Genomic DNA, 20,773 nt, shown 5'->3' with positions numbered 1-20,773 from the left:
GTATCTGCTACTGTAGCATTTGGATGAGTTTTTTTAAAATATGCTCAATTATATACAGTATCATGTTTCCATGAATTTGGGAGTGTCAAATTCTCAACATTCAAACCATGTGTACCATTTTGACCTCTATCTTATCCTTAAATTTATACATCATGTCTTGATTCTAAAGTAATAAGATTAAAGTATTCAAGATATTCAATATATTGCTGAGAAATAACACTTGTGCAAGACAAATAAAATAATGGAAGTGGTTTTTACTTGCAATTTAATGAAAGAAGAAATGTTTTTAGCTTAGCCCTGATTTAAAAAATTCTGTTCATGCCAAGGTACTGCAATATGCAAAGGCACATATTTGTTCTACAAAAGCAGATGTATTGGCCCTACAGCAAATATAGAGTATAAACCTGATTATATTTACAAATGTCAATATTTCCTTCAACAGTGAATCGCGATCAGGAGGCATATTACTGACAAAACAACTGTTCCTCTATAAAGAAAGGAGGCTGGCCTTCAAGCGCAACACCTTTTATTCTGTAACAACACCCTTTCTTGTTGCATTAATAAATGTACTCCTTAAAAACTTTTCTAGTCTACATTATGACTTATAACTGTTAAATTAAATTTTTTTATCTCCTAAAGCATGGATTTTTAGAGATGAACTAACTAATCTCCACAGGGCATTTCTTCTCCTTCATAGATGTACAGCAAGAATTCCAAGAACACCTTCACACTACACATCAGTGGTTTTTGTCCAACCATAAAATGAAATAGCCTCTTGACCACTCATGCAATAGTAATTGTTTCTCTGCATCATACATAGCTTGCAACATTATATATACCTTAAATAAAATGTGCTATTTAGCTTGGATCCCCATCTGTTGCATTGTTGCCAGTTATCTTTTTAATATTCAAACATATGGATCACCTTTTGCTCAAAATCTTCAATGGTGTCATACTACCCACCTCGCAGGATAAAGTCTAAAATTCCTTAGTCTGGCATAAGAACCCTTCATGATCTGACACCATCTACATGTTTGGTCTCATCTACTTTCTTAATCTCTCTTTATCCCCACAAGTTATGCTCTAGCAGTATTGTACTTTGGTGCCTTAAACACAGTGTTCTCTCATGCCTCTACATTTCCAAGACTTTTTTCATTATATGGAATGCTCCTGTTTTCTCTTCCCTACCAAAAAAAATATCTGTTTAAGGGCATCATTGTAAAGTTTCCCTTCAATTCCTAGGTAGTCGTGTCACTCTTTCCTTTATTTCCTTATATGTACTTCTACTGTAATAATAATATTGTGTTGTACTTGTTGTATTTCATTCAATAAATATTCAAGTCCCTACAACATGCCAGGTACTCTTCTAAATGCTGGGGATAAAAAAATGAATAAAAATAGGTCTTTGCTCACATGGAACTGTTGTACAACCTAGACAGGGGAGACAAACATTATAAACTCTTAAGTAAGTAAATAATATTTGTTGCCATGGAAGAAACAAAGTAGGGTAAGAGAGTCAGTCCCAGAAGGTAGAGAGAGGGAAGAGAGCAATGTTATTTTATACAGGGAGCCAGGGAAAGCCTTTCTATTAAAATAATTGAGCATATACCTGAAGTAAGTCAATGAGGGACTGAGACATGCGGATATCTGGGGAAAGGAATGGACAGACAGAAAGAAAAAAATATGCAAAGACCCGGAAACAGGACAGTTTGACACAGTGAAGGAATATCAAGGAGGCCAGTATGACTGTAAAACAATAAGCCAAGTGGAGAGAGGGAGGAAATAGTAAGAGATGAGGTAGAGGTAGGGAAAGAAGTAGGTTAAATAGGTCTTGTAGGCCAGTGTAGTCTTAGGATTTTTTGAGTGAGATGGGAAGCTACTGAAGGATTTTGTGTAGAAGAATGGCATGATATAACTTTTGTTTTAGAAGACAAAAGTTCACTGCAGAAGGAAAAAGGTGGAAGCAGGAGACTACTGTAATAACCATGAATCAAGATAAGTTTGGATGGAGAGGGCAGCCCAATATGGAGAAAGGTGGTCAAACGGGCATACATATTGAAGATAGAGCCAACAGGATTTTTGGTATTTTGGATGTGGGTGTGAGAAAAAGAGGGGTCAAGGATGACTTCCTAGAGTTTAAGCCTGAGTAATTGTGTGAACAGAGATGCCACTTCCAGAGGGAGAAGCCTCTTGTTGGGGGAAGAAGATCAAGAGTTTATACTGGGCATATTAAATCTGAGATGCCTATTAGATATTCAAGTGCAGATGTCAAGAGGGCAAAGAAGTCTTAGATGGAGATAAAATTTGAAAATTATCAGGAAATACATAATATTTATAAAACCAAAAGATTATACAAGATCACAAGGAGAGTAAATATGGATAGAAAAGAGATTTGAAGATGGAGTCTTTGAGCACTTAATTATTTTGAGTTAGTAGACATAAGAAGAAAACAGTAAGGAGAATGCTATATGTCTCTTCACTGAACTATAAACTTCTTAAGGGAAGAGATCAATTCTTAGAACCATGCTGATCTTGTAATAGATTATGAAATGTCTTCTGAATAAGTATGAGTGAGTGTGTGTGTTTATAATTTTAGCATGAGCAAAAGAGTTCTGATATTACATCACAAAGTATAAAACTGCATATAAGCTTCTTTTTTTCCAGTTGATATCAGTTAATCTATGTCAACTGCTCCAAAGGTTAAAAAAAAGTCCCCTGTATACAGTTACCTAAAGCACTAACTATAAGAATCTCTATAACATTTACACAGTTATTATGTTGAAAATAAACCAATCTTGAAATTCACACATTCAAATTATTTACTGAGTGCCTATTAAGATGCAAGGGCCACAATAGTGAGAAAAATATGCAAAACTGTATCTTTATTGTACCAACATAGGCAGACAATAAATAAATAAGTAAAAACGATTACTAATAATTTTTTAGCAAGAACAGGTACCACATGAAAGACACAGGAAGGGGGAACCAAAGAGAGTTCCACTGAAAAGGTAACTTCTGCATAAATACCTGAAGGAAGAGGGGAGACAACTAAATATTTTCTAAAAAATAGTAGCTTTTAGTCACTGTCAAAAAATAAACAATTGCCCTGGCCGGTTGGCTCAGCGGTAGAGCGTCGGCCTGGCGTGCGGGGGACCCGGGTTCGATTCCCGGCCAGGGTACATAGGAGAAGCGCCCATTTGCTTCTCCACCCCCCCCCCTCTGCCTCTCTCTTCCCCTCCCGCAGCCAAGGCTCCATTGGAGCAAAGATGGCCCGGGCGCTGGGGATGGCTCCTTGGCCTCTGCCCCAGGCGCTAGAGTGGCTCTGGTTGCAGCAAAGCGACGCCCGGGAGGGGCAGAGCATCGCCCCTGGTGGGCATGCCGGTTGGATCCCGGTCGGGGGCATGCGGGAGTCTGTCCGACTGTCTCTCCTCGTTTCCAGCTTCAGAAAAATAAAATAAAATAAAATAAACAATTAAACCAAGTAAACACCAGTGGGAACCAAACCCGATAACTTAGATTAACAGAAACAGAAAGATAGCCAACTTTCTGTGTATGAGAGCAGTGATTATATGTAAAGGTCACCAGATGGTAAATACAGATCCTACCATATAAATTTTGCCTAGGACTAGAATTTTAAGTATCAGGCTACTTGGTACAAATTCTGGTCTATATGCTTCTGGACATGTACGTGAGTATGCACATACGTCTATGTGTATGTTTGGGGGAAATTATGCATGCATTTATATCTGTAGGTTTGTGTGTATGTTTCTGTGTGTCCTAGAGAAGGACACTACCGGAATAAGAAAAGAATATTATCAAGTAGTTGGATACTCCAAGATTAACACTAAATATATTCTCAAATATCTCATTTGATCTATACAACAACTTTGTGAGATAAGTATTACTGTTTCTTTTTATAAACTAAAAGAATTGGCCCATTAGCTCCGTCAGTTAAGAGTCATCCTGAAACACCAAGGTAGCAGGTTTGATCCCCAGTCAGGGCATTTATGGGAAGCAACCGATGAATGCATAAATAAGAGAAACAACAGATTAATATTTCTCTCTCTGTCTCTCAAATCAATCAATAAATTAAAAATAAATAAATAAACATATTCAAATTTTAAAAATTCAGTTACATATCTGGCAAGGTGATTTGACAAAAATCAACCTCTAAAGCTTAGTCTTTCCATTCCACTCTTCAAGTCTTTGAAAACGGTAGTGTTGAGAGGAATAGATAGCTACTTCTTTCTGAGCTTATCCTAAGAGATCCTGTAGACCCAAGACTGTTCAAAGGATAACTTAAGTACAGGGATAAGCGCCAACATAAATCTCAGTGGAATTAAATTAAACCCCAAGAGAAACTGCAAAGGGCCAGGGTGAAAACCCTAAAGATAAAGATAATTTGGTGTGGGAGGAAAGCTAAATCATAATAGTTGCTACCATTTACTGAATAAGTTAATACATATACTACACATTACTACACATAGCAGATGTTTTTTAGGGACTTCATTTATGCTACCTCACTTTATCTTCATAATAACTTCTTCCAATTGATTTTTTTTTTTCATAGTAATGACACTGAGGGTAGAAGGATAATATTCCAGGAGTAAGTGAACAAGGTCTAGAGGTGGGAACAGCAGAAGCACCTTCAAAGAAGTAGGAATAATACAAACTGGCTAGAGCATAAAGGGAGCTGAAAGGGGTATAAGAAGGAATAAGATTGTAAAGGAAGGATGGAATCAAACAGAAATTGAAACACCAAGCTAAAGAGTTTCAACTTTATTCAGTAAGCAACAAGAGTCACTAAAAGTCTGTGTGGTCAGAACTAAGCTTCAGGAAAATTACTCTGACAGTTAATCAGCCTAAATTAAAGTAATAAAAGGGCAATATGGGCCTGACCTGTGGTGACACAGTGGATAAAACGTCGACCTGGAAATGCTGAGGTCGCCGATTCGAAACTCTGGGCTTGCCTGGTCAAGGCACATATGGGAGTTGATACTTCCAGCTCCTCCCCCCTGTCTCTCTCCTCTCTCCCTCTCTCTCTCCTCTCTAAAATGAATAAAAAATAAAAATATATCTTAAAAAAAATAAAAAATAAAAGGGCAATATGAGGAAAAGAAAAATGGAAGAGATACTACAGAGATAGAATAATTTGGCTACAGTGACTCAGGAGATGATATTCTAATAACAGGACTATCAACCTAAACAGAGGATTGGAACGTTAGATGGAGAAAAGATATAAAACTGTGGAAATTTTATGATTTAGATTCACACAAAAATAAAAGAAGAAGAAAAATGATGTACTCTTAAAATATAATATAGTCTTGGTGTAAACTAGTTAGAATAACATTAAAATGCTCTTATGCAATCTAATTATATATAAACAAGACAATCCTATATAATGTTAACATATCAGAAGGTTCTTTCAATTTTCTTACAAAGTTTAATTAAATTTTTCACAATAAAAGGGACACAATTCTGAAAACATATAAAGTACTATATTGGTAAAGTATAGTGAGTTAAATGAATTTGTTTTGGAGACAGAGATCTGAGTTTCAACATAAGCTTTGTACTTTACCTGTATGTCTTTAATCTCAACTTCCTGTATAAAAAGAGGTAACTATAATGCTTCAGGATTGCTGTGAGCATTAATTGAGGTAAAGCATCAAAATGTCTGTAACAGAGTAAGCACTCAGCAAATAGCAACTAGTAGTGCTCTTCTTTGGTTAGAGATTCTCTTTACCCTAGCCATTAAGTACTGACCAAAGATAATCTGTAATTTAACAACTAGATACAACAGAGAGGCTCATTTATTTTTAAAAAATGAGATTATTGGCCCAGGCCGGTTGGCTCAGTGGTAGAGTGTCGGCCTGGTGTGCAGGAGTCTCGGGTTCGATTCCTGGCCAGGGCACACAGGAGAAGCGCCCATCTGCTTCTCCACCCCTCCCCCTCTCCTTCCTCTCTGTCTCTCTCTTCCTCTCCTGCAGCCAAGGCTCCAATGGAGCAAAGTTTGCCCGGGCGCTGAGGATGGCTCTGTGGCCTCTGCCTCAGGCGCTAAAATGGCTCTGATTGCAGCAGAGGGACCCCCCAAGATGGGCAGAGCATCGCCCCCTGGTGGGAGTGCCGGGTGGATCCTGGTCGGGCGCATGCGGGAGTCTGTCTGACTGCCTCCCCGTTTATGCCTTCGGAAAAATACACACACACACACACACACACACACACACACAAAGAGATTATTATTTCAGAAGTAATACATTTCTATTATAGGAAATACATGGAAAAACACCTGGCCTTTCTATAGGTCAGGTTCCACATCTCTAAAATTAGGGGTTTCAACAATTCTAGAGGACACAAATTGGGAGTTAGATAGCCAGAGATTTGTTTGGCTTGCATAGTATGAAAAGAAAAATGCAGCCAACATCTAAAAACTGGGAGAGTTAATAAAAAATATATAATTATTTTCTGTTTCTCTTTAATAATCAAAGACTTGGCAAGTTGGTTCTGCGTAGAAACTGCAGACGGGCACCCCTTACTAAATTATAACAATCACCACTCCAAAGTGGAAATAAGGTACCGAGCAATCAAGGTGCCTAAAAGCAAGGTACCTGAGTACCTAAGCAAGCACCTGAGTGGACAGAGGACTCCAGGAATCCAGCATAGTTTAGAGGTGGTTAGCTAGACTCAGTAAGCAAAGAATTGTTTTGTGGCCATAAAACCTGAACAATAGTACAATTCTTGACAAGGCATAAAGTCAAGGTTAAAGCATAAGTTCCACAGCAACCCATCAAAAACGTCCTACTAGGTAAGATGCAACTCCTTGGTAGAAAAGTCTACAGAACACAATTAGGGGCCAGTTGTTCCATACAAGTCATGTGCACAATAATTATCATACAGTTATCTATATTGCTATCGTATTAATCACCTTTGACTGAAGCTTTGTACAGAACAAGAAGTGGGGAAACTGTACATGAAAAGGCAAGTTTCACAAGGTATTGGCAGGAAGCGTCCATGGGTTATAGAAATACGTCACCAAGATGCAGGCAGGATCTTCCTGTGGTTTGCCTTACCCACTTCCGGTTTCAGTTTTGAATGTGTGCTGATCCCTAAGCTTCCTACAGCCAGCCACCTTCTCAAGTAGCAAACCAAAGTCTGAAACATATGGTAAGAATCTCTCCTAGGCAGGCCAATGGTTCTCACAGCTACATGAAGCATAGCAAGGCTCCTAAGCTGACCAAGAGAGCCTCATAAGGCAAGCAAACAAAAGGCTGAAAGCCAGGTGGTGGCAGAAGTAAGGGCTTCAAGGACAGGTCATATACAGAATATGGCTACTATTTCTGATAACAGCATCCAGGGAGCCAAAATGAGACTCATAATGACCTAGTGCTTTAAAAAGAATGGTACCTAGATATTAAAAGGTTGAACCCACAAACATACATGTATAGGTGTATGTATGTGTATGTGTGAGTTTTACCAAGACCAAGCTATCAATACAAGAAAATAGGTAGAAGAAACCCCGAGGTTGCTGGCGTGAGCTCAGCCAGCTTTAGCACAGGCTCACCAGCTAGAGAATGAGGCCGCTGGCTTGAGCAGGGGATCACAGGCATGACCCATGGTCACTGGCTTGAGCCCAAAGGTCACTAGCTTGAGCCCAAGGTTTCTGGCTCCAGCAAGTGGTCACTCGTTCTGCTGGAGCCCCCCAGTCAAGGCACATATATATGAGAAAACAATCAATGAACAACTAAAGAGCCCCAATGAAGAATTGATGCTTCTCATCTCTCTCCCTTCCTGTCTGTCTTATCTGTCACTCTCTGACTCTCTCTCTGTCTCTATCAAACGAAGAAAAAGAATTTTTGAACACAAATGGGGAAAACAGGTCAAGTATAAGAAATAAAAAGTTATCCAAAAACTTGACAGAAAAATTGACTCTATTTCTGTGTGCACTCAAAATGTTACCAAGCTAGCCCTGGCCGGTTGGCTCAGCGGTAGAGCGTCAGCCTAGCGTGCAGAGGACCCGGGTTCGATTCCCGGCCAGGGCACACAGGAGAAGCGCCCATTTGCTTCTCCACCCCTCTGCCGTGCCTTCCTCTCTGTCTCTCTCTTCCCCTCCCGCAGCCAAGGCTCCATTGGAGCAAAGATGGCCCGGGCACTGGGGATGGCTCTGTGGCCTCTGCCTCAGGCGCTAGAGTGGCTCTGGTCGCAACATGGCGACGCCCAGGATGGGCAGAGCATCGCCCCCTGGTGGGCGTGCCCAGTGGATCCCGGTCGGGCGCATGCGGGAGTCTGTCTGTCTCTCCCTGTTTCCAGCTTCAGAAAAATGCAAAAAAAAAAAAACCAAAAAAAAAAAAATGTTACCAAGCTAAACATTTAGTAACCCTTATTTTTGCAGATAGGATGATCTTAAACAGCATACCAAGAAAGGCTCACACAACTAAATATTCTATCACTCATTTATACAAATGGTCATTTTTTTTTATAACTTGCTAATACACAAATGGAAAATTAAATAACTATAAGTAGGGTTCATTTCCCTTTGTCTACCACTGAGGTAACCAATGTTGTACATCTTTTTTTTTTAAAGATTTTATTTATTGATTTTTAGAGAAAGGGGAGAAGGGGGGGGGCGGCAAGGAACAGGAAGCATCAACTCTTAGTAGTTGCTTCTCATATGTGCCTTGACCAGGCTAGCCCAGGGTCTCAAACCAGTGACCTCAGCATTCCAGGTCAGTGCTTTATCTACTGTGCCACCGTAAGTCAGGTATTGTTGTACATCTTTTAAAATCTCTTTCTGTGCATTTTCCCACAAACGTGTAGAAAAAACAGAACATATGCTATTACACATATCACTTTAACAACCAATTTTTTTTTTTTACTCAACAATTTGTTTCCTGTACATTTGTTTCCTTTTGCTCTGGCTGGTTGGCTCAGTGGTAGAGTGTTGGCCCGGCATGTGGAAGACCCAGGTTGGATTCTTGGTCAGGGCACAGAGAAGCGCCCATCTGCTTCTCCACCCTTCCCCCTCTTGCTTCTCTCTCTCTCCTCCTCTTGAGCCATGGCTCAGTTGGAGCAAGTAGGCTAAGGATGGTTCTATGGCCTCCGTCCGTATCAGGCATTAAAAAATGGCTCCAGCTGCAGAGGCCCCAGATGGGCAGAGCGTCGTCCCCTAGTGCGCTTGCTGGGTAGATCCTGGTCGGGGCACATAGGAGAGTCTGTCTCATTGCCTCCCCTCTTCTCACTAAATTTAAAAAAAATTGTCTCCTTTTTTCTTTGTTTCCTTTCATACTACAGATATACCTCATTCTTTTTAGCTGCTCTAGTATATGTATATGAATATATTATTTAGCCATCTTACTACTGATGGACACTTAAGTTGTCTCTAATTGCCTTTTTTTTTTTTACCAACAAGGCGACATTAAACATCTTTGTATGTCCTTCTTTTGCAAATGTACAAGTGTTTTTGTAAGGTAGATATGCAGACATAGAAATACATAGGGTTTATACCAGGGGTCCCCAAACTACCGGCCCCGCAGGCCACATGTGGGCCCCTGAGGCCATTTATCCGCCCCGCCGCACTTCCGGAAGGGGCACCACTTCTTTCATTGGTGGTCAGTGAGAGCAGCATAGTTCCCATTGAAATACTGGTCAGTTTGTTGATTTAAATTTACTTGTTCTTTATTTTAAATATTGTATTTGTTCCCGTTTTTTTTACTTTAAAATAAGATATGTGCAGTGTGCATAGAAATTTATTCAGGTTTTTTTCTATAGTCCGGCCCTCCAACAGTCTGAGGGACAGTGAACTGGCCCCCTGTGTAAAAAGTTTGGGGACCCCTGGTATATACATTTCAATTTTTAACAGACACTGTCAATATGCTCTCCAACATCACTTTACCAATTGAAATTCACAGCAACAAAAAAACTGAAATTAACACGTTTTTCTGTTTTCACTAACTGGTGACTTTTGGGGGGGTGACAGAGGTAGACATAGAGACGAGAGAGAGAGAGAGAGAGAGAGAGAGAGAGAGAGAGAGAGAGAAACAGGAACGAAGAGAGATGAGAGGCATCTATTCTTCATTGCGGCACCTTAGTCATTCATTGATTGCTCTTTCATATGTGCCCTGACCAGGGGGATACAGCAGATCCAGCGACCCTTTGCTCAAGCCAGCGACCTTGGACTCAAGCTAGTGAGCCTTGCTTGAACCAGAATAGCCCACGCACAAGCTAGCGACCTCAGGATTTCAAACCTGGGTCCTCTGCGTCCCAGTGTGATGCTCTATCCGCTGTGCCACCACCTGGTCAGGCCTAACTGGTGACTTTTTAAAATTTGTATTTTCCTGATTAATTTGTTTACTCTTACCAGTATTTTCCTTTGTTTCCTAGCCTTTTTAAAGTTTGTATGAACTTTCTATATAGTGTGGACCAGGGTACGTCAATCTTTTTATAAAAACCACCTACTCTTGTAGTGCTGGTCAATCTGGTCCCTACCACCCACTAGTGGGCGTTCCAGCTTTCATGGTGGGCCAATCGCGGCGCCCTTTGGTTGCTCTGCTACCACCCACCATGAAAGCTGAAATGCCCACTAGTGGGCTGTAGGGACTAGGTTGACTAGCACTGCAAAAGTGGGAGGTTTTTATAAAAAGTTTGATGACCCCTGGTCTGGACACTAATAAATAAAGATGTTGTGTAGCATAGCAGGTTCAGAGTAACAGGATGGACTGTAGAGCTAGTCTGCCCAGTTTGAATGACAGCTCCAACATTCACTAGCTGTCTAATCTTGGTCATGTTACTCAGTTTAGCTATTCCGTGCCTCAGTTTCCTCATCTGCAAAATGTGGACAATAACTATACTTATAATTACCATGAGGATTAAATTAGTTAATATGCTTAAAGTGTTTTAAAACAATGGCTTAATAAGGGTCATATAAGTGTTTTCTTTTTGTCTGTAGGATTTGCTGCAAATATCTTCTCCCAAACTATTGTCTTTTAATTCCTGTTTATGTCTTCACTTACCTTTCCTCAGTTTTTTCTCCATTTCTATTCTAGTATCAGAAATTACGTAAGTAGATGAAATCAACAACTGATTGCCCTTTCCAGATCTCACAATCAAGTTCTCTTCCAGAATAAATGCAGGCATCAGCCAAAGCATCTAAATTTTTAAAAATCTTTCTACTAAAAAAAAAGTTAACTTCCTTACTGTATAAAGCATTCCCACAAATCAGTAAGAAGAATAAGCCAATAGAAGACAAAAGAAATAAAGACAAGTTCACAAAAAAATGGAAATGAAAATGGCTCTTAAAAATATGAAATGATCTTTGACCTCATTTAGAAGTACAAATCAAAACTACAAATTCAAAATTTCTTTTCATCTTACAGACCAGAAAGATCAAGAAGTTTTAAAATATACTCTATGTGAGCGTAAAGAAACAGGCATTTATACGTTGCTGGTAGGAGCACAATTGCTATAGTTTCTATGAAAATCAGTTTGGTACTGTCTTCCCAAATAAAAATGTACATACCATTCAAATCATCAACTGAATTAATAAAATCTAGAAATTTATCCTACTGATAGGCATATAACTCATACTAAAAATGGCATACCTACAAGGTTATTTATTGCAGTAATGTTTGTAATAGCAAAAAAAAATGGAAACAACCTAAATGAACATTAACAGGGGACTAGTTAAATAAACTTTGATATATCTTGGTGATGGAATATTATACAGCTGTTAAAAATGAGACAGCACCCTATATAGATATGAATCTTCAAACTACTGTTAAGTATAAAAAAAACAAGATGCAAACAATGGGTATATTTTGCTATTATTTGTATACTGGTGAGAGAGATATTAATACTCCTACATTTATGCTTGTAAATATTTAAATAATCTCTACAAGGATACACAAAACACTGGTAATGCATGCTTCTGGAATGGGAATGGCTAGGGGACAACAGAAATAAGAAAACACTTTTCAACCCTCCCTTTTGATTCTTTTGAATTATATAACAGGCATTTGCACTACCTAATCAAATAAATAAATCTGTTTACAAATAAAACCTTCCTGTGATCACACCAAACTTTCTTTTGGTCCCCTTTAAATGGTCATGCACAACAGATTGCTACCACTCAGGTAGTGTGTAGGATTGGAGTAGAGTCTGCACGTCAGAATTTAAGTTCACAAGTGATGCTGAAGGACGGTCAGGACTGAAAACAGCTGAGTTATAGCATGACACAAATAGGGGAGCATCCAGGCTCAATATCCACTTATGTCACAGTCATAGTCTCATCATTAATCCTAACCACTTAACAAAGTTCTTAAAAAGGAACAGATGAAAAGTATGTCGATAGTGCAATGCAAATCTATTACTACTGGATATATTACTAGATAAGCAGTGTAATCTTCATATATTAAATAGAGTACATTAATTGCAATGTTAGTACTAACAAATTCCCCCTACATAGAATTTTAGAAAGAACTTTGATAGTACCAGTGGACTAGTGCCCAACACAGGGACTCTCTTATTGTCAACTTCTTTATTTATAAGGTAAGAGGTCAAAACAAGATATGTTTTCTACCTTTCAGAACTAAACTTCTATAATTATCTAGAATACAGGTGTCTAAAGGCAACTATTGCTTAGTATACATTTTAGGATAAACTAGTAAGAAACTTTCTCATTACATCCACAGCTAGGCTCAATTCACCATCCAATAGACTAGTGCCCTATCACTCAGATATATATTATGTGCTGCTGAATAAATTAATTAATGCTGACAGAAAAAAATTAGGATTCAAACAATATGATCTAATAAATCTTAGTTTTTAAATAGTGCATCTTATGCAAAACAGGTATACTAAATACATTTAAGCATTAAAGTAAAAGCATCTGATGCACTGTCTTAAAGCAAACAGTTTAAGTTTGAAAGCAATAATCAGCCCTGGCAGGTTGGCTCAGTGGTAGAGCATCGGCCTGGCATGCAGGAGTCCCAGGTTAGATACCTGGCCAGGGCACACAGGAGAAGCGCCCATCTGCTTCTCCACCCCTCCCCCTCTCCTTCCTCTCTGTCTCTCTCTTCCCCTCCCGCAACCGAGGCTCCATTGGAGCAAGGTTGGCCCGGGCACTGAGGATGGCTCTATGGCCTCTGCCTCAGGCACTAGAATGGCTCTGGTTGCAACAGAGCAATGCCCCAGATGGGCATAGCATCGCCCCTCCGTGGGCATGCCAGGTGGATCCCGGTCGGGTGCATGCGGGAGTCTGTCTGACTGTCTCCCCATTTCCAACTTCAGAAAAATACAAATAAATAAATAAATAAAATAAAAGTACTAATCAAAGACTTAGTGCTAAAAGGGATGTTAAAGACCATATCCAAACCTCTCATTTTACATGAAAATAAAAGCTCAGCAAAATTCAGGGATTTTTCCAGTCATTCTGTCATTTACAACATTCAGATCAAGCTCTTAATAAAAATTTGTCAATTAGCCTGACCAGTGGGGGCACAGTAGATAGAGCATCGACACAGAATGCTGAGGCCACCAGTTCAAAGCCCTAAATTGCTGACTTGAGAGCAGGGTCACCAGCTTAAGCGAGGGGTCATTGTCGCCAGCTTGAGTCCAAAATTGCCAGCTTAAGCCCAAGGTTGCTGGATTAAGCAAGGGGTCGCTGGCTTGGCTTGTGCCTGAGGTCACCAGTCTGATGCCCAATCAAGGCACTTATGAGAAGCAATCAATGCACAACTAAGTGAAGCAATGAGCAGATGCTTCTATTTCTTCCTCCCTTTCTCCTCGCTCTTCCTTCCTGTCTCTCTCTCCCTTCCAAAAAAGAAGAAGAAAAAATTGTTAATTATTATTCACAGATGTGTACTGGTATAACCTTAAAGGTATATTATTTCAGGTAGGATTTTTTGCTGACTAAAATGACATATAAAACTAAAGATATAGGACAGAAATTTCTTAATATAAAGTTTATTAATTTACATTTGTCAATGGCTATACAACAAAACTGTTAGTAACTCTCAAAAGAGCAAAGAACTTTATTAATAGATAAAAAATGTAATCTGATATTACTGTCAAATAATTTCATAAAGCACATTACAAGGAAATAAGATTAGCATCTATGATTAAAGGATAAAACGATAATTTTATTTCAGCTACATTACTTCCACAGACTATAGAGTCTATTCAAAGAGTTCTAAGTTCAAATAAAAAGAAAAAAACAACTCTATGAACTCATTGAGGTTTACCTCCTATCTTCCTCAGAGCAAATGATTAGCAGACTGCTCTGTGAACTTTTACAAAGAAACCCTTTCTCTTAATTTCTATCCATCTGAAAGATGGATTCTTCTTCCATTCTAAATAACTTCTCATTTCACTTCAAATTTCTGACAATAATGAATTCATAGAGTGAACAAACCCTTTAAAATCTTTTCCTCTATTAATTTATTAAATAACTTATCTCACTTCACATATCTGATAATAAATTCTCAGTGGAATAAACTTTTTAATCTCTTCCTCTCAATTCTGTTTTGTGGTCAATAAAATGTTTTGATTTATATTTTAATACCAAAAAACTCAAACTTGCCATGACAATAAAAACATTTAATGTCTAAGATGTGATTATGAGACTTTTCCTTACCAGGCTAAGGACCAATTAATGACAAAATTATGAAATACAGTCAGGTAACAATACTCAAATCCTCTAATAATGAGCTATCAAAGCATCTAGAAAAATTTAATCCTTTTTCTAATGAAGCAACTTTGGCAACAGTTCAAATCTAAACTCAGCTGGCACTGATTTTGAAAGGGATGAACTTCCTGCCAGATCCATCTAGTAACAATATAATCTCTTCTATTTTATTTAGCTGTAAAATTTACAAAACACTTTCATATCTTGTATCTCAAAATCCTCCTCAGGATAACACAGTGAGAGATAGGGGATTTTCCAAAGACCTATTTTCTTCTAGACACCATGCTGACGCTTATAATTTTTTAAAGAATACATAAGAATGAATCTACCTTGGAAAAGCTCACAGTCTAAATGGGAAATAAACAAGTTATATGAAATGTGCTATATAATAAGGAAGTAGACAAGGAATTATGATTCCCCAGCAGTACAAACTCGTAACACCTTCTATTCCGGGATAGAGATGGCAGTACCCAAAGAAGAGACATGACATGAAGTAGGCTTTTGAAGGATGAGCAGGAGTTCTCTGACATAAACATGGGGTGCAAGAAAGAAAAAAGACTCTCCCAGACAGAGAGAACAACATGTGTATGATGAAGCATTATTCCCATTTTAAAGATGAGGAAGATAAGCTCAAAAATAAATGATCTGACTAAAGTTGTCACATGAATAATAATTAACAATGTAGAAACAGAATACAGGTCTTCTTCTTTTTTTTTTTTTTTTTTTTTAGGTCTTCTGATTTTAATTAGCTTTGCACACCAGAAAATGCCAGTACATGTTGGATAAGAACATCAAATAAAGATTAGCTTTTATCTCCTACTTTTTTCTCCTTCTTAAGAGATGGTCCATGTCTGTCCCATATTCTGGGAAGAGGAGAAGAAATAATCAGAGAATAGGATTTATTTAATCCTCAAATCAATCCTGTGAGATATTTTTAACTATCCCCATTTTACACATGAGAATACAGAGACACAAGTTGGAAATTAAGTAAAAACTCAAACCTAGGTAACTAATCTGACCAAGCATCTAAACTCAGCATACCCTCCAGATCCTGCTTTGCCAAAGAGCCCCAGGTCATTCTTCATCTGAAGACATCGGGGAGACCAAATAAATTCTGGAATACATTATGGTCCGAGATCTAGTGTTATACCACTCATCTCGATTTTCATACAAATCCTCAAATTTGGCTCCCTTATAAATCTGGTCTTCCTTGAGTAGGTAAACCCGAGCCTGAGTTGGCATGGGCCCTTTCTGCAACAATCTGATTTAATTAGACAAGAGCAAACTGAACAAAAAGCAGTAAACAAAAAGAAAGACATCATAAAATAACAGCATGAAGCCTGAAGTATAAAGGAGAAAACCCCAATCCCCTTTTGCTTGTATGTGGTTTTTCTGGAGGGGGAGCAGCAGGGAAGGATAATACAAAATTTCCTCAGTCGAGTAGCGTACCTGCCACTGACTGCACAGAAGTTCAGGCCAAAGAATGGAGTCTGAAGTAACCCTTAGTTTCTTTCATCAAGAGTTCACACGACAACTACAGGACATTCAACAACCAAACCTGTCTCTTGAATATTAATGGAGCAGACCATTTGGAACTGCCATGGTTTCATAGGGCACTAAAAGGACCTCAGAGAATGTGGAATCAGCAGGTAAGATAAAATATTGTCAGCAACACTGGAATCGCTAATGTCTGATTATTTGAAACTGACCACCACAAAATGCTTTTTCGATCTGTCAACCTGGTATTTCACTTTGTAAAGTATATGAGAAAATTAATAAATACTGGAATAAAACCCCTAAAAAAGGCAGTGGACTATTATCTCTTAAATTTTAAAGATACATAAATCAAGTCTGACTTGTGGTGGTACAGTAGATAAGAGTGTCAAGCTGGGACGATGAAGTCCTAGGTTTGAAGCCCTGAGGTAGCTGGTCTGAGTGCAGTCTTGCCAGCTTGAGCAAAGGTCATTTCGTGGTATCAGCAATACGATCACATTGCTGCTGGCTTGAGTCCAAAGGTTGCTGGCTTGAAGGCCAAAGTTGCTGGCTTGAACAAGGGGTCAATGGCTCCCCTCCTCCGTCGAGGCATGTATGAGAAACACACAATGAACAACTAAAATGACACAACTACGAGTTGATGCTTCTCATCACTATCCCTTCCTGTCTCCCTCTTAATAAATAAATAAATAAATTGTATATGGGCTCTTTTTTTTCTTACAGACACAGAGAGAGGGACAGACAGGCAGGAACAAAGAGAGATGAGAAGCATCAATTATCGGTTTTCATTGTGACACCTTAGTTGTTCATTGATTGCTTTCTCATATGTGCCTTGACCGTGGGCCTTCAGCAGACCGAATAACCCCTTGCTCAAGCCAGTGACCTTAGGTCCAGGCTAGTGAGCTTTGCTCAAACCAGATGAGACCACACTCAAGCTGGTGACCTTGGGGTCTCAAACCTGGATCCTCCAAGCCCCAGTTCAACGTTCTAACCACTGTGCCACCGCCCCATCAGGCTATATGTATTGATTTTATATATATATATACACACACACACACACACACACACACACACTCACTTTTTTGCTGGTATGATTTGGAGTTGAAGGGTCCTACCACAGTTTAGGAAAATGGACATTTCCTTTCAGGCGCCCTTTCAGTCCTGTGGATCGCTAATTCTCCAGATCAGGGATTTGCAATCAGCAGTTTAGAATGTGCCAGCACATCTCCAGGCTAGTGAGTACTATCAGGCTTTCCTCCAAGGTCTCCCAGTATGATGAAAAGGAAAGCTGACATGCTGCTTAGTATCTTCAGTGTCACAACCACCTTCATTCTGTTTGTGACTTTAGCACCTGGTAATGAATTTCCCAGCCCCCAGCCCCCACCATGCAAAACCCACATGTCAGTTTCAGAGAAACAGAAAACAGCATCTCTTCACAGTGTTCTGAAGGTCAACCAACTCTGAATTACACTAGCTAAAAGGAGGGCAAAGAAATGGAGAAGTTTCATATAGAAATATCCTAAATATATTTATTTCTATGAAGCAGACACTATGATCTGACCTATAAGCTGAGCAATTAAAAAACCAAGAAAACGATTGAGATAACAAGTGTAATATGTCATCTATGGTTAAAGCGGTAATACCATTCCCAGCAACTGGACGATCAGTCTCCACTTGTGGGGAGTGGGGTTGCTCCCAGGGGTCCCCAAACTTTTTACACAGGGGGCCAGTTCATTGTCCCCCAGATGGTTGGAGGGCCACACATACAGTGCTCCTTTCACTGACCACCAATGAAAGAGGTGACCCTTCCGGAAGTGGGGGGGTAAAGGGGGAAGGATAAATGGCCTCAGGGGGCCGCATGCACGGGCTGTCCTTTGGGGATGCCTGCAAAGTTGTGTTTTCTTATTTGTTGGCCCTACTCTCCCTTACAGAGATATCGCTTACTATGATATCTTTGCCACGGAGCAGGTAAAAGTGCACGGCAGCTAAATTCTTCTGGAAACAACCCAATCTCAATCCTCAATTCCAAGACGTGTGTGTATGAAGTTCCAAGGTGCAACCAGCAGCTATGTAAATCAGTGAGGCTCCAGTGTTCTCTAGCATCAAGTGACACTAAAGCGTAAAGTTGCAAAAAATTTGTAAAATTAGGGAGAAACGCTAGTATATTTATAATTTTCCCAAATATTAAATTAGATATATGCAAATATTAAGTATAAGACAATCCGAATTCTTAAAAGATCTTATACCCTATACGGTTAATTAACTTCGATGCTAGGAAGTTAGATACAGACAAGATCTATTCAATACTTTTCTGGTGTCCTTTTCCAGGTTTTAAGAACTGTATTCTCGGGCCCTGGCCGGTTGGCTCAGTGGTAGAGCGTCGGCCTGGCGTGCAGAAGTCCCGGGTTCGATTCCCGGCCAGGACACACAGGAGAAGCGCCCATCTGCTTCTCCACCCCTCCCCCTCTCTTTCCTCTCTGTCTCTCTCTTCCCCTCCCGCAGCCGAGGCCCCATCGGGGCAAAGATGGCCTGGGAGCTGGGGATGGCTCCTTGGCCTCTGCCCCAGGCGCTAGAGTGGCTCTGGTCGCAACAGAGCGTCGCCCCCTGGTGGGCGTGCCGGGTGGATCCCCGTCGGGCGCATGCGGGAGTCTGTCTGTCTCTCCCCGTTTCCAGCTTCAGAAAAATACAAAAAAAAAAAAGAAAAAAAAAAAGAACTGTATTCTCTTAAGAGCCTGAGAACTACTTCAGGGAATAAAAAGGTAAAAGAATTTTAACATATCTGCTTCTGAGGTTTAATAAAATCCCAAATACTTGAAAGAGAGAGCAACTTGAAGAGGAAAGGGGGAGAATCCAAGCTTAATTAATAACATCACTAGTCAGAAAGAGGAAACTTTTACATCCTTAGGAAAAAAAAACAGCGTTGTTAGCCATTTTAATGCAATTCAATTTTCTTCATACAAAATAAAAAAGTACTTATAACTAAGGGTTATTTACATGAAACATGAAACACATTCCAGTCTGAGGACACTGAATAAAGAAAATAAAACTAGTATTTGTCAGAAGCAAAAGTAAGTTATAATGATATATCTTATAAATAGAAAAAAAGTATCTATTTCCTCTGAATAAATTACTGTGGAAAAAAAAAAGGGCAATCTGACGACAAAGGGTCCCTCGCTCCCCTCCCGAATAAAAGTCCAAATGATTGGACTCAAATGGTTCTTAATGCTTAGAGCCTCCAAGCAAAAAAAATCTGTATTAAGTCAACTAGGGTGGCTCGTTCACAAAAGTAACAATTAAATGCATGAGAAGGAAATGAATTAAGTGGGTTAAGTTCTGGCTGGATGACTGTGTTTTGAGACCTGTTCACAGGAAGCCACTACATCCTGCCTGAATTCACTGTCAGTCACGCTGTCTCTCGACTCAAGTCCCCGCCGCAGCGAGTTGAGGCGAGTACAGGTGTCCAGCCCCGCTCCCCTCCCGGACACACAGTGCAGCGGCCACTCGAGTCCCACGGCGGCCTGTTTCCTTCAGACCAGGGCGCCGTTTTCAGCCTCGCCCAGCCTCGGGAGCCCAGGAAACAGCAGCCCCCTCCCCTCAGGCCAGCCCCAGTTCCCCGCCCTCCTCCTCCGGCCGCGCCTCCCGGTAATTACCGCTCGGCTCCCACCTCCGGGCTGCTCCCGGGCTCCCGCAGCCGCCCGCAGGCCTGCGTCTCAGGGCGGCCGGAAGCGCCTCACGCCCCCGGCCCGCGCCCCCGGCCGCGCCCCAAGCTCGGGCGTCCCCGCGCCCCGGACGCTCCTCCAAGCTGAGCTCCTCACGCCGACGCAGCCCAGGCGGCTCCCTCGCGACAAATTCTCGGCTCTCCACTCTCTCCGGACAGGGGCAGCCCAGCCCACGCCGCCCCGTCCGGGCGACGCCTCCCCCAACACACCCCCCTTCCAGCCTCGCCCGTGCCCGCCCTCCCCGCGCCGCTCGTCCGGCCCTGGGCCAGGCCCCCTCTCAGCCCCGCGACCCCGGCGCCGCTCGCGCCGACACCCCCGCGCGCCCGCCGCCCCTCAGCCCCGCGGCCGCCGCCGCCGCTGGGTGGATCCCGTCAGCCCGACCGCCGCTTACAGATCTTGCCCCGCAGACTCTGCAGCACTCGGACCTCGCGATTGTCCTCGTCGGCAGCTTCGGGCTCTGCCGTCGCAGGTACTGCCGGCGCCTCGGAAGAAACCGCCGCAGCATCTGGAGCCGCCGCCGCCGCCATGGTGCTGCCCCGGCCCGTGCCGCAGCCCCGCCGCCTGCGTAGCCCGGCGAGGCGGAGCCCAGCGGGCGAGGCGAGGCGAACTGCGCGCCTGGCCCCGCCCCCAGCCTCGGCTCGGCTCGCCCCGCCCCGCCCGGCCGCGGCCCCGCCCGCCCCACCCAGGTCCGCACTGTCGGCGCTCCCCTGTCCCGAGCCCGGGCCGCTGTCCCGAGCCCGGGCCGCCGCTCCCGCGGGAACCGAACTCCTGGCTTGCCTTCTCTTTGCCCCATAAAGCCCCGGCGCTAGCCAAGTGAGGCTCCAAGACGTGGCTCTGACCGTTCTGGAAACCCACTTAGAGAAAATCGCGGCCCTTCGGAAGTCCC

The 20,773-nt window shown here is 41.5% G+C and overlaps 1 protein-coding gene across 2 annotated transcripts in view; it reads right to left on the bottom strand.

The window, feature by feature from the left end:
* The window catches only part of RASA2 (RAS p21 protein activator 2), a 146,215-nt gene extending 125,763 nt beyond the window's left edge, over positions 1-20,452 (bottom strand). The window contains exon 1 of one of the 2 annotated variants that reach the window (XM_066244856.1): positions 20,279-20,452. In XM_066244856.1, coding sequence (XP_066100953.1) covers positions 20,279-20,414 — 136 coding nt within the window. In that variant the 5' untranslated portion in view covers positions 20,415-20,452. The remainder of the gene's footprint in view (positions 1-20,278) is intronic. The other variant, XM_066244857.1, reaches the window with a different exon arrangement.
* Positions 20,453-20,773: the final 321 nt, after the last annotated feature.

This window comes from Saccopteryx bilineata, chromosome 10 (genome assembly GCF_036850765.1).
Source record: "Saccopteryx bilineata isolate mSacBil1 chromosome 10, mSacBil1_pri_phased_curated, whole genome shotgun sequence".
In the NCBI taxonomy this organism is placed as follows: Eukaryota; Metazoa; Chordata; class Mammalia; order Chiroptera; family Emballonuridae; genus Saccopteryx; species Saccopteryx bilineata.
The sequence above is the reverse complement of the archived record's forward strand: the minus strand, read 5'-3'. Positions and strand labels throughout refer to the sequence as shown.